Source organism: Pyxicephalus adspersus, chromosome 4, assembly GCF_032062135.1.
Source record: "Pyxicephalus adspersus chromosome 4, UCB_Pads_2.0, whole genome shotgun sequence".
Taxonomy (NCBI): domain Eukaryota; kingdom Metazoa; phylum Chordata; class Amphibia; order Anura; family Pyxicephalidae; genus Pyxicephalus; species Pyxicephalus adspersus.
Genome location: NC_092861.1, coordinates 102,418,497 through 102,431,972, shown reverse-complemented (window position 1 = coordinate 102,431,972; position 13,476 = coordinate 102,418,497). Strand labels below are relative to the sequence as shown.

The following is a 13,476-nucleotide window of genomic DNA, read 5'->3' as shown; positions in this document are numbered from 1 at the left end:
GCTGATCCAGAAAATCGGAGAGGATTTTTGTGCTTGTTGCAGAAAAAATGACCAGTGATTAATGAGAGAATACCATCTTGAGTATGAAAGACAGTTAAGTTCATAGATCAAGATCAGCAATTACAAGAAATGAATAGTCTTACTAAGGTTAAGGCAACGAGAAAAGAACTTTATTTAGAGATAAATGCCAAATTATCCAAACTGTATTCAAAATGTGAAAATCTAGCCTTTAGGGTTAAGGTGCGTACACACTTCCAATTTTTATCGTTCCAATCGAACGACGAACGATCGATTGGGCAAAAAATCGTTCGTAAAAAAGTAACCAACGACGCCGACGAACGAGGAAAGTCGCTGGAAACGAACGACCGGACCGGCGGATCGGATTGGGCGACGATCGTTGAACATCGTTCGTGTGTACGGTCGTTCGTTGATCGTCCATGTTCAGAGCATGCGCGATGAACGAACGTCCGTTCACTTTCCTGTCGTGCACATAGTTCCTCTATCGCTTAAACGATCGTATCTATTGTGTGTACAATATCTACGAACGATCGTGTCGTTACCTCTATGTGCAGTATCGGTGCTATACGATCGTTCATATATATCGTGCAGGAACGTTCGTCGTTCGTTTTCCGACGATAATAATTGGAAGTGTGTATGTAGCTTTACTCAGGGCAAGCAATGGTCAAAATCTGACTAAGGGAAGATAAGGGTCTAAGCATGAGAGGATGTGTTTTGTCAAAGCACTGTATGCATTAAAGGGCTTACCTGTCTGCAGGAGGTCACACTCTCAGTGCCCGAATATAATTAGCTATGGTGTCATATTTAACAACCGTGTAGCTAGATGCAGAACTGGACACAAATGCCTTACATGCTTGAGCAGCCAGAGACCATGAGCTGTCTATAACCAGGTTATCTTTGAGCACTGAGGCGGTCCTTGCTCAGCTTGTATCAACCAGCAGAATAGAAAGCTCTTCCATTTTGATTGTTTTCAGAAGATAAAGTGTCAACATAAAGGGAAAACACAAATCAAAGAGTATAGGTCCTGTAGAGAAACCAAAAAGCTTACCGCATCAGTGCAGACAAGCTAAGAGTATTGATTGGAGCTCCTGAATGTTGATGGAGACATGGCCTTATTCAGCAATCCCAAACTCAAAGCTTATAACAAAGCACTCATAAACCACAAATGCCTGTGCTAGTGGTGAGAAATTTTCTAAAATAAAGCAAAAAAATAACAAACCTGTGGGACCGTTAGTGACCAGGGCCACCACAGCAGTTTAAGATTTATCTAAACTGAGAAAAAAGATAGAAAGGGTAATGTGGCCTGTTTGACCAGATGTTTTTCTAAAGGGCTATAGCTTCAGCAAAAAGGAATTCGTTCAAATGTAAATACCATCAGCCTGCAAGTGCTACCAGAAGGTATATCTGCAGAATGAGCAACCTAAACTTGGCAAAGGACAAAGACCTCCATTCCCTTGAGGTCCAGCCTTAGACTTAGGTATTTAGGTTTTTGTGAGGAAAGGAAAGATGACGTAATGCAACTCATCTTAAATTGTAAAGAGGATGCCCTTGCAATGTAGCTCTAATAATGAGATCATCAAGATATGCAACAATGGATATGACCCTATACCTAAGTAATACCAACACCAGGGATGTGGCCAGACCAAAAGGTTGAGACACGCACATGTTTGCACACATACAAACGCACATACGTGTAGGGCCACTGCAGAGCAATTTTTCAAGCAAAGATTATGCAACTCATGTCCATGGATGAAAGTATAAGATTACATTTGCTGTGGATTAGAATATAAATTTAGATAAGGCCAAAAAGGAGTCCTAAGAATCTGTAGTCTGGTGAGTACACAATGCACCCACTCTGATGCAATAGTTGGTGGTAGATCTCTGACATCCTAGTGTTTCATTAGGGGAGCCAGTATGTCAGCTTTAAATGGCTGTGGGTTTCTCTGCTTACATCAATGTGTATGAATGGCTACAGACAATGTGATGCATTCAGATGAAGGCTTCAAGGGGGCCACTAGGGATGCAGTGTAGGAGGAAGCTGGACAGTCTTCAGCTGGACAGACTTTTTTAGGTGTGGAATTACCACAGCCTTAAAAAAGATGTCAAGAACACTCAACAGAAAAGCCTTACAACCTATGAGAAAAGCAGATAATCACACTGCCACCTGAAGGATTAGCATATTCCTATAGTATACACCAAAACAGCTACATCAACTACATCCATTCATTGAATTTGGTAAGAGGGGGCTTTGAAAACTCCAAAGTAACTTTGCAAACGTAGGGAACTGAGGGTCGTTTTTTAGAAGCTCAGAAGAATTCACTGCTTAGAGTAAACTGTAACTATGAACACAGATTTGCCATGAAGGGTACTACAAGCCAAAATATTATTACAGCCTGTCTAAAGAAGTGATTATCCCAAATGACCAAGTAAAAAAAAGTACCCGGGCATACATTTACCAGATTCTATTCAGATTAGAGAAAGGAAATACATTAAATCATTTATTTGGGATTTTCAAGGTATGCATCTTCAAATAAAATGTACTGAATCCAATTTAAAAATAAAATAAAACAGTTTTATTAAACAAACATGTTAAGATAACTATGTCATCAATACAAATGTAATTAAAAAAATGAACCACTCTGACTTGCGGGGCCAGAGCTTGAAGAGCGGCCGCATCTTAGCAAGGCTCCCTGCACACGGTTTTTAATCAGCCGGCAACCCAACTGATCTGTCTCCCATCAATTCATCGGGCGGTGGGGGCCATTGCAGGGATCGACTGAGCAGCGTGGGAGCTCAAAATGAGCAGCTCTCACACTGCACAACACCCCAGAGCAAGCGCCATTTGTCCTGGTTGGTGGCAGCCATCTTGGATTCAAAGCAGGCTGCATACAGGCTTCTCTATCTTTCGAACCCCACAACAAGGGATTTAAAAATACCATTTATTTATTTATAAATACCACCAATATTTTCTTGGAGACCTGATTTGTCCTTGCTACCTCCACCTTGCTCACAGCAACTCAGGGAAACTTTCATTGCTTTATCCATGTGCCTCCTCCACCTACTTTTGAGCTACTTTACAATTCAATACTGCTACAACCCTCAAGTAAGTGGCTCATACTACTCTATATAGTGGACTCTTTTTATCTCTTGTTCTGCATATTGGAGATTATATCCAAAGCGGGCTAACTTCTGAAAACTGCCTTTAAAGTCTCCAGTACAATATTTCTTGGTAATATATTACACTTATTACTATGGACAAACAGTCCTTTTCTATGCACAAGAAAAGCAACAAGCAGAAAGCTTAAGCCTCCACCACAAGCTGACTCCCTTTCCCATCCATCACATTCTTTGTCCCAACCTCTGTTTTCCATGGAACATACCAAGGGGGACGGTTAAGGGGAGACCTAGTGCCTGTGTCACCTGATTGTTCAGGAATTGCATCAGAGGAATCCAAAGTTTTGTTGCCTTATTTTGATAACAAATTTGATGGTTTACAAAAATCTATTGAATCAGCATTGGCAAATAATTCCTCCAATACACAACGTACAGTTGAATTGGAACGGAGAGTTAGTGACTTGGAGGATCAGCTTTTACAATCCAACACCAAAGTTGCTGCTCAAGACACCATTACTTACTTCCATGCAAACCAATTAAAGGACCAGGGGAATCGCAACAGAAGGTCTAATTTAGGCTTTATAGGCATACCGGAAATATAGAAAGGTCATGACCTAGTTCAATTTCTTACAACCTCTTGGATAAAGGCACGGAATCTTGCACCTAGTACTACACAGAGTATTAAAAGGGCCCACCGGATAGACCCAGAACGTCTTACCATGACCCAACATCCGCGACCTGTAATAGAAAAGTACTTTCACTATACTGATAAGGGAGCTGTGTTTGGAGCCTACAGGAAAGCTTGTAACTTCCATGTGGAGGGCAACAAGATCCCGATGTTCCAGGACTACTCTGCTGCAGTTACGCAAAAGGGAAAAGCTTTTGCTCCAGTCTGTAAACGCCTAATAGATATAGGCACTCGTTTTTCCTTATTGTTCCTTGCTAAAATTAAAGTTTTCTGGCAGGGGGAGATTAAGTTATTTGATGATACTGCTGATGTAGTTGAGTCGCTCCAGTTAACTATTACATCTTCTGAGGGATGCTAATTGACTAAGAAAAGATATACATCCTATTACATAACTGCCATAAGTATGCAACTGTTTATTTACTGTTTTGTACGATGTACATTTTTTTTTTAATGTTTATATATGTTTCACGATTTCTATTATTAATATTTCTATTAATATTATTAGTATTGTGCCCCTCTGTCGGTGTATTCCGACAGCAGGTGTTTGTTGTTTATTATAAAAATTGGATGTGTACTATCATGTTATAAGGGTTACATTTTTGGTAAGGTTATTGTTTGCAGGCGTTGTGTTTTCTATTGGGAAACAAGTGATTCATGTTTGAAGTATTGTTTGCGAAGAGATCTTGATTCCCAAGGTTTTCATGAAACATTTTTTAATTTTACTTGGCAGACTAATGGTCACTGGCTGGGATAGCTATGGTTTTTATTTGGGTTTTTTCTTGAGCTGGATGTTTTGCAAGTTATGCCTCCATGACATTAATTACGCACAGTGTTTCACCAATATCTAAAAAGGAACAGTCCCTTTTAAAGCTCATTTCATGGACTGTAGCAGGTTTGAATAGTTCTCAAAAGCGTAAGAGGGTGTTAGTACATTTGAAAAAACAATCCCTAGATGTAGTGTTCTTACAAGAGACACACTGGAAGGTGGGTCAGGCCCCATTGCTTAGAGCTCCGTGGATTGGTAAAGTGATTCATACTGTTTATAAAACCAAAACAAGAGGTGTGGAGCTTGTACTTCGTAATAGTGGAGATTTTGGGTACCAACTATACTTTTGGCTCCATATATGCACCTATAATAATTCCCCAAATTTTTTTTATTGATCTCCACAGGAAGAACTTAGCTAATTGCTACCCTAATCTCATTTTGGCCGGAGATCCTAATAGAGTCATGGATCTGTCACTTGACAGGTCAAAGCAAACTAATATCAGACCAGATCCTTCTACTTCTGAACTTAAATGTTTATTATTTCAAACTCCTTTGATGGATGTGTGGCGTCTCCTTCATTCAACTGAGCGGGACTATACATATATTCAAAAGCCCACTCTATGTTTTCTAGAATTGATCTGCTATTGGCAATGGAAGGTTTACTTCCTAAGATTTATGATGTGTTTATTGGCAATTTTACCCTTTCTGATCATGCCCCTCTGACCCTTCAACTGCAATTACAACAGCCTCTTTTTTATGAAAACGTTTTTATGGCGATTTCTATCTTCTAAGTCTTCCTCTTTTAGGGCTTATTCTCAATCCCACTGAGCAGATGGCCTTGATGATATTTTGCAACACATGGATACCCCAGTTTTGTTGGAGCACACTATGAAAGCTGTCATGAGGGGATATATAATATGTCATATGTAGCAAGGCGTAATCCAGAATATTACTAACAATATAATGCTCTCCAGGACTAGGTCATGCAAAGATATAAAATGTATCTTCAGTATAATGATAGGGAAGTTAAGAAATTTTGGCAAGAGGCAGTAGTTCAATTAAATCTGCTTGTCACCACTGGAGTAAAAACTCAAGCCTAATATACTAAACAAATTCTATCAAGATTGGCTAATCTTTTAGACCCTAAGTATCATATTTTGAGAGTAAAAAACTTGTCTTCTAACACTTTTCTTACATCTCACCAAGATATTTTACAGGCCTTTGAAGGTTACTATCAAAAATTATACATCGCTCAGGAATCTCAACCCCATTTGTTGCAAAGTTTACTGGGAAAAGCTAATTTATCTAAGTTATCTTCAGTTTATAGAGAGCAGCATAATGCCATGGTTTCAGAATCAAAAATTCTACACAGAATTTATACTCTGGCCTTTAATAAAAACGCCAGGCCCTGATGGATTTTCTACGGAACAATATAAAATTTTAGCACCAACAATAACCCCCTTACTTACAGAAGTATATAATAAAATATTATTTCATCAGACTCCCTTTCTGGGCTTTAATGAAGCTTACGCTATGTTAATCCTACAAACAGGCAAAGATCCTGATCAACTTGCCTCCTATAGACCAATTTCATTGTTGAACTGTGATTATATGATCCTAGCTAAATTAATGGCAAATAGTGTAGTGTCCTGGGGCAGGAAGTACTTTGACATTTGCCTATTTCCCCAATTCAAAGTTAAAACTTCTTACTTTATTTCACCTAAAAGGGTTAACTTGCACTGTTTAATACTGTGTAACTGCATTTTATATGTTGTGATATATATCCTGTTCATTATCACTGTATTTACATGGCTCTGTGGAAAAAGTTAGGGAATACTGAAAGACTGTTAGAGAAGCTGGTAATTTTCCACAGCTGCCAAAGAGTTAAAGAAGACCATGTTTTGGAGGGAAAAATCCAGACTTGTTTACCACCAAAAAGAAGACAGCCTGACCTTGTCTAGTTGTAGCTCTGTTGTTATGTCTGGAAACTTGTTTTTGTCTGGAAAACCTGCTGTGTAAGTCTATACCAGACAGGAGCTGAAACAATGTATCTGTTTGTGCTGAGCTTCTCCACTCCACCATCTAGAAGGTTCTAGTCTAACAAAAACTGTATATAAGGAGAACAGTCAGAGCCCCAACTGTGTTGCAGTTAGGGACCAGTAGCAGACTCTGCCAGACTACTGAGTGACCAGAAGAAGACGCTGAGACGGGATACACTGCCACAGACCCTGGATCACCAGCCTTGGACCAGGGTACCATCCTTCTGAAGAGAAAGCGAACAGCTACCTCAGGACTTTCCTCAGCATCAAACCCTTTTTCTGACAGGGAGGAGATTGGAGAAGCCAGCCTAATGCCTCGCCTGTTTTGTACCTGAATTCCTCCAGTAAAGGAGCACCCTGGTTTATTGCAGACCCTGACTCTCTGGACTTATTTTCTATTGGGGTGCAAGCCTTACCACCCCTTCCGGAGAGCAGCAACACGTGACACCTCGACAGTGTGCGGGGGACCCAGTGTAGCCTTGGCACACCCCAAACCTGGCCACTGCATCCTCTAAACTATTTATTAATAGGGACGTATCGATGCCCATAGTACTCACTTGAGGGACCACACAAGGGTGCCCCCTTTCTCCAATCTTATTTATTCTGGCTTTAGACCCTCCCGGCTTTTAGAAGATTTACCTGAATTTAAAGGTATACAAGTGGGATCACGTAGCCTTAAAATCAACGCCTTTGCAGAAGATCTGCTGTTGTATATTTCCAATCTTAGGCACAGTTTACCACCTATTTTAAATTGAATTACCCAGTATAGTGCTGGTTTAGGTTAGAACATCAACCTGGATAAGTCCAAAGCTTTGTATCTCACAAAATTTGTGAGACCTGTGTGGAGTAGAGATTATCCATTTATATGGTGCAAGTAGACAATACAGTATTTAAGATTACAAATTTAACAAGGTGACTCCTAGATGTCCAACCATGGGGAATAAATACAGGGGTACATAATACCCCTTACTGGTTCCCCTGGAAGGTTAAAATAAAAGTGCAAATAATGAGTCCAGACTTTAGTGTGATATTTATTCTTTAATAAATGTATGTGATTTGGGTGTACTTACCTATTACTTACCTTTTTTCACAGTAACTCACCTGAAATAAGGTTCCCACGGTCCCAGGGCTGTACTTAACAACCTGGACCGTGGGAACCTGCTGTCACAGCTGATTGGAGGCACGTGGGTGTAGGTGACGTGCCTCCAATCAGCTGTGACTTGTACCTGGGCTGTACTTATCATTGATAAGTACAGCTGTACTTATCATTGATAAGTACAGCCCAGGGACTCTGCGAACCTGGACGGTGCAGGAACAGCTGTTAGGCCTTGCTTACTAAACTAAATACACATTGAGACGTCTCAGCTGCCTGCTCCCTGGAACTGTGCCAGATGTCTGGGGTGCTGCAAGGGGAAGGCTGGCCTGTGTGTGGAGGTAGGTATAAAAAAATTCTGGAATTTTCAAAAAGGTCGGGAGGTTGCCAGATATTTGAATGTCAACCTGCATAAGTTTCTATCCACTGCTCATCCGAAGGAACAAACGTTCTATGCCCTACCAACAAATAACAAAACACAAAAATCTGATGGATCCCCTGGGCTGCCCAATAGTATCGGACATTTATAGGCAAACTGGGGGATATGTTTTTGAGACTGTACGTGTTGGGATTATTTAATCTTGTTGATCTTATTTAAAAGACACACAGGATCCAGAATTATTGATGACCTTACCATTCTGTCTGATGCATGTCTGACGAACATGGTCAGATTCCAGGCACAGGTCAGGGTAGGTGGCAGGCATACTTGCTCAAATTCCAGGCACAGGTCAGGGCAGGTGGCAGATAGTCGTGGTCAGATTCCAGGCCCAGGTCAGGGCAGGCAGCAGACAGATGTAGTCTGATTCCAGGCCCAGGTCAAGTCATAAATCACAAAGACACAATGCAGAGTTATCAAGGTAGCTGGGGCAAAGTCACAGCATCAGCAACTATTACTGCTGTGGCTAAAATAGCCTCTGATCCTTTAATGAGCTCCTCCTTCCTGGACTTTGTCAGTGTGAGTAAGACTGCCCACAGATATGTGAGACCAGGAACTGGTGCATGCTCTGTCAGTCAGAGACAGAGAGTGAGTGCCGCGCTTAGCAGCTCGACAGGGCACACAGCCGCGGGAAGCATCAGGATGGTTTAGCAGGGACGGTTGAGGGAACTAACAGGTATAGTGATAGCTCCAGGGTAGATATGAAGGTAAGTCTGGAAAATATGCAAGTTAGTCCACTTTCAAAGCTAATTAGTGGGCTAGAGATGTCTACAAGGTTCTGTTTGATTACCCACTAGTCTCAGAGATGTTTGCCTAAACAGAAAACAACCTGATAATCATTAAATCCCTATCAAATAACTGCAGTAAAAGGTCTATTCCAAAAGTTCTGTTAAGTTAAAAAGAAAAATACTGTACTAACAATTTAGGTGCATCCTAGGATGACTTCTATGCCTAAAAATAAACTTTTCTACAATACATGGGACCCATATATTGCCTTTGTAAACTAAACATTTTCAACTGTAAATTAGGCCACCTGTGTAAAGCAGTGTCTAATGGAAAAAAAAACAACAAAATCTTAAAGACTAAAACTTACACCTGTTTTCAATTTAAATATATTTATTTATATTACATTTTCATTATAACATAAATCTATGTACCTATACTGAGCTTTAACAGTACAACAAAGTAGTATTTGTATTGGACTAAATAACAAACTAAAGCAATACATTTTACCTGTGCATATTTTAGAAGTTTTTCTGTTGCTTCCTCATCCTTGTTCCAAATAAGATTCTCACATAGCTGAAGAAGCTCTTTGTCAATATCATCATATACAGGAAGGTTTCCAGCATTTACTATTCCCATATCTAGTCCAATCTGTTGAATTTACAGAAATTAAATTATTTAACATTCCCCTTCATATAATTCATAGTACATAACATGTTAAGTACCATTTCCCACACTAAATCAACTAAACCAGCACAATCCTTTTTTCCAAAATGAATGCATACATAACTTTAAGCTTGTTGTGTTATTACTAGCAGTTCTGAATCAACATAATTCAACTCTATTGATTACATATTACATAGTTACATAAGTTAAATTTGTCCTTGCCTCCTAAAGCAGCATAAGCAATTTCCTGATCTCAGGACTGGAATCTCTGCTGGTATTCAGTGCAATCCAAGAACTAAACATATCTAGTAAAATATTTTAAGCAGCCAGGTTGCTTATTGCAAATCAACAGGCAAAATCATACATGTGAAATACATTTTTCTGCTTGATTGCAACTTACAGTATAATTACACTCACATGTTGCACTGCCTGCCAGATCCTCAACCATCTTGAACAGCAGCAGGACAGAATGATGTAACATCCTAACATGCATACAGGATTGGGGGTATGCTGAGATACCCAGGTATGCACGTGCAGCACACTGTACATTGAAGAAAAAAAGATCTGCTTTTTCTGCTTAAGAAGCTGCTGTTATTCCTGATGCTGGCTTATATTCTATTTCTACCGATGGAAAATAGGAGGTTTTTATACCAATGTAGCCATTAGTAAGATCTACTAATACACTGATTATTCTGTCTGTAGGTAAAGACTTTCCTGCTTATGCAGATTATTCTGTTCATACTAAAATTAAAAAGAAAAGTTTTGTATATATTTCATCCAATTGTCATTGTGATAAAGAGATGGAATCTGAAGTGAATGTAAAAACATCAGCATCCAGCTGATCACATAAGACTGAATTCTGGGTTTTCTATTGGATGCAGACAGGACAGACACTTTGATAAGGATTAATCCAAAGTGCACAAGTCATGTGTATAGGATTGTTCAATCAATTGGAATTTTTTCACAAGGAAAAAAAAAAATCCCCACAGGAGGTATGTCCTCCTGATTCAGTCAATCAAGAAGGCCCAATATTGGGGTCCTGGAACAGGAAAAGATCATGTTATCTTTATCTATCTTGCAATGGCCCAGTTGCAACATTTATTATCCACTGCGGTGGATATATCAGACTTTTCTCCTACCTCCATGAATGGCCCCCGAGTAGTCTGATCTGTGCTGTGACCAAGGCACTTCATTAGTCCAGGTTCAACTTGACTCTCTCTCCTCTCTCTCTTTAATGTGAATTACAATAAACCTACATAACTATCACCAAAGCACTACTCAGCGGGGCATACATTCGCTAGACATTGAACAAATGCTTGATGACACAATTTGAATGGTCTGTCAAAATACTACCTAAGTCCACTAAGAAGAGTATTGTCTCTACATTTGTTTAAAAAGCATGGTATATGTACCGTTTAATAACCACTGGGTATTTTAGCATTTATTCCTCTATAAGACATGATGTACTTGAACGTATGCTACTGTATTTTTTTTCTTTCCTGCTTTCCTTGAAAAAATAAAATAATAAAAAAAAAAAATTAAAAAAAGCTTCTGATCTGAAAGATCTGCAAAGAAAATTGAATGACCTAAAGAACAGCCCTAGCCACTACCTTTTCCACATTGAGGCCTACCCTAATCTGTCAAGGATCTGGATGGCGCACTTCAATGTATTTTGCATTCCTTGCTTCCAAATTTGGATGTCACCCACTTGGAGACTGACAGTGTGCACAGAGCTCTCACCTTTATCAAAGATGATGGAAACAGTGATGTTGCTAGGGAGATTTCAATATTGGAAACGGAAGGCTTTCCAGCCTTAATATTTGCAGACCTCTATCCTTTAAATGTTCTGAAACGGCAGTCTTCCACACTATTAATGCAACATCTCATCTCTAGGAATGTTAAGTATTATTGAGCCTATTCATTCAGGCTGCTTTACCATCTGAAGGACAAAAATTCTCTCCGCACCTACTGAATTGGACTGGATTGTAGAGCTATTTATCAATCTCATTCTCCCTTGTGGCTAGCAGGAATGGGGCAAAGCTGCACTATACCCTTTAAGGCAGAAGAAAGCTAGTTGTTAACTGTTAGTTTTTGTAAAGTAGTCCTTTTATGCCCCATATTTTCTTTTCCTACTCTATTAGTAGCCTTGACTTGTTGCCTCTACAGTATATTGTTGGCTGCCTAGGCCTGTATAACATTGTACTGCATTTTGCTACTGGGTTCTCAGTGTTAGCGAGTTTTTATCATTTTACAGCCGTAGTTATTTTATGATGCGGCTTCATGTTCACATTTATATTTCACTTAAGAGCGCGAAAGGGTATCTACACCCTCAGTTGTTGAAAACCCTGAGTGTAGTGAAATAATGCAATAGAGTCTCCTTTTCCTAGTTTGACCTGTGCTTTACCACAATATATAATCCCTCAGAGTGAGGGTGAATGCCAATTAAGGTCAGTTAATCTAGAAAAATTGCAGAACTTTAAAATCCCCAAGTATCCCCAAGTGCAGTCATGAAAAAAAATCAAAGACTATCACTAAAATGGCTTTCATTAGCCCCAGCCCCAGAAAAGAAACCCCATCATTTGTTGCAGAAGATAAGTTCAATAAAGTGACCAGCCTCAGAAAACACAAATAAACAGCACCTCTGATTAGAGCTTACAATAATGCTTCACAAGAAGCAGACAAATTACAGCATCCCCTGTTCAGAGGAAACTGTGTGAATTGGGCCTTTATGGTCAAATTACTGCAAATAAGCCACTACTGAGGAAGAATAAGGAGATTTGCTTAGCCATGAATCACAAGGAATAGACATTAGACCAGTGTAAACCTACACTTACGTCCTACGAGTCTGCTTTCTCTTCATGTGGTACCACATGGAGCTTGGTGACTGGTGTTGGACAATGACCCAAAGACACCTCCAGGCTATTTGACTAAGAAGAAATATGGAGTGATGTGTCCGATGACCTGGCTTTCATAATTACCTGACCTAAACCCAAATGAATACCTGGTTTAAGATTGGTTGGATCGCATAGTGAAGGCAAAGCAGCCAACAAGTGCTCAGCACCTCTAGGAACTCTTTCACGAGTGTTGGAAAAGCATTCCAGGCTCTACCTCATGAAGTGGATTGTAAAAATGCCAAGAATGTACAAAGCTGTCATAAAAACTAACGATATCGACTTTGAAGAACCTAATAAAAAATAAATAAGTAAATAACATTCGGGTTTACCATTGTTTAGAACATTATTCTATATTTGTTCCTTCTTAGCTTGGACATCTTTAATAATAATTGAGAAAACAAATAAAATAAACAAAAAACATTGAATGATAACGTTTGTCTAAACTTTTAACTCATACTGTGTATAAATGAAAGAAGAGATTGAGACTCTATTATGATCTCTATATATTTCTGCAATGTTAAAAGAAGATTCCCTATGAAAAACAAATGATACAGATTGCACCTGTATTACACCCAAAGTTATACAGTGTTTTACTGACATTCTAATAAATTCAGGAAGGACATACTTATGCCAGTCCACTCACCAACTTTATTTAAGGTGGTGTGAGGGATAGGGGACCTACAGAAGAAAGGGCCCAAACCTTGGAAAAACTGCTTTAAAGGGCTACCTTCTTTTCATTTTGATTGTTGTTCCAGTGGATGCATTTTACTTGATCATACCTTTTTCACAGTGCTCCAAATTATATATAAAAGCAAACTTTAAAAGTTCTGCACCACTGAGTACATCAGATTTTTAACCACATCTAATCTGTCCTTTCCATTAATCTAGACCCATGTTACCGTATTTTTCGGACCATAAGACGCACTGGACCATAAGACGCACCAGTTTTTTAGAGAAGGGAAATGAAGAAAAGAAAGATTCTGAAACAAATAGTGTCCTAAAATATTTTATGTGCATTAAAAACCAACATCACAGTCAT

General features: G+C 39.3%; 1 protein-coding gene across 4 annotated transcripts in view; it reads right to left on the bottom strand.

The window, feature by feature from the left end:
• MTR (5-methyltetrahydrofolate-homocysteine methyltransferase) overlaps positions 1 to 13,476 on the bottom strand; it is a 316,459-nt gene that overhangs the window by 139,248 nt on the left and 163,735 nt on the right. For all 4 annotated transcript variants that reach the window (XR_011920422.1, XM_072409188.1, XM_072409187.1 and 1 more), the window contains one exon: positions 9,388 to 9,528. Coding sequence is in view for 3 of the 4 variants with exons in the window: in XM_072409188.1 (XP_072265289.1) it covers positions 9,388 to 9,528 (141 nt within the window). In the remaining variant the exon portion in view is untranslated. The remainder of the gene's footprint in view (positions 1 to 9,387; positions 9,529 to 13,476) is intronic.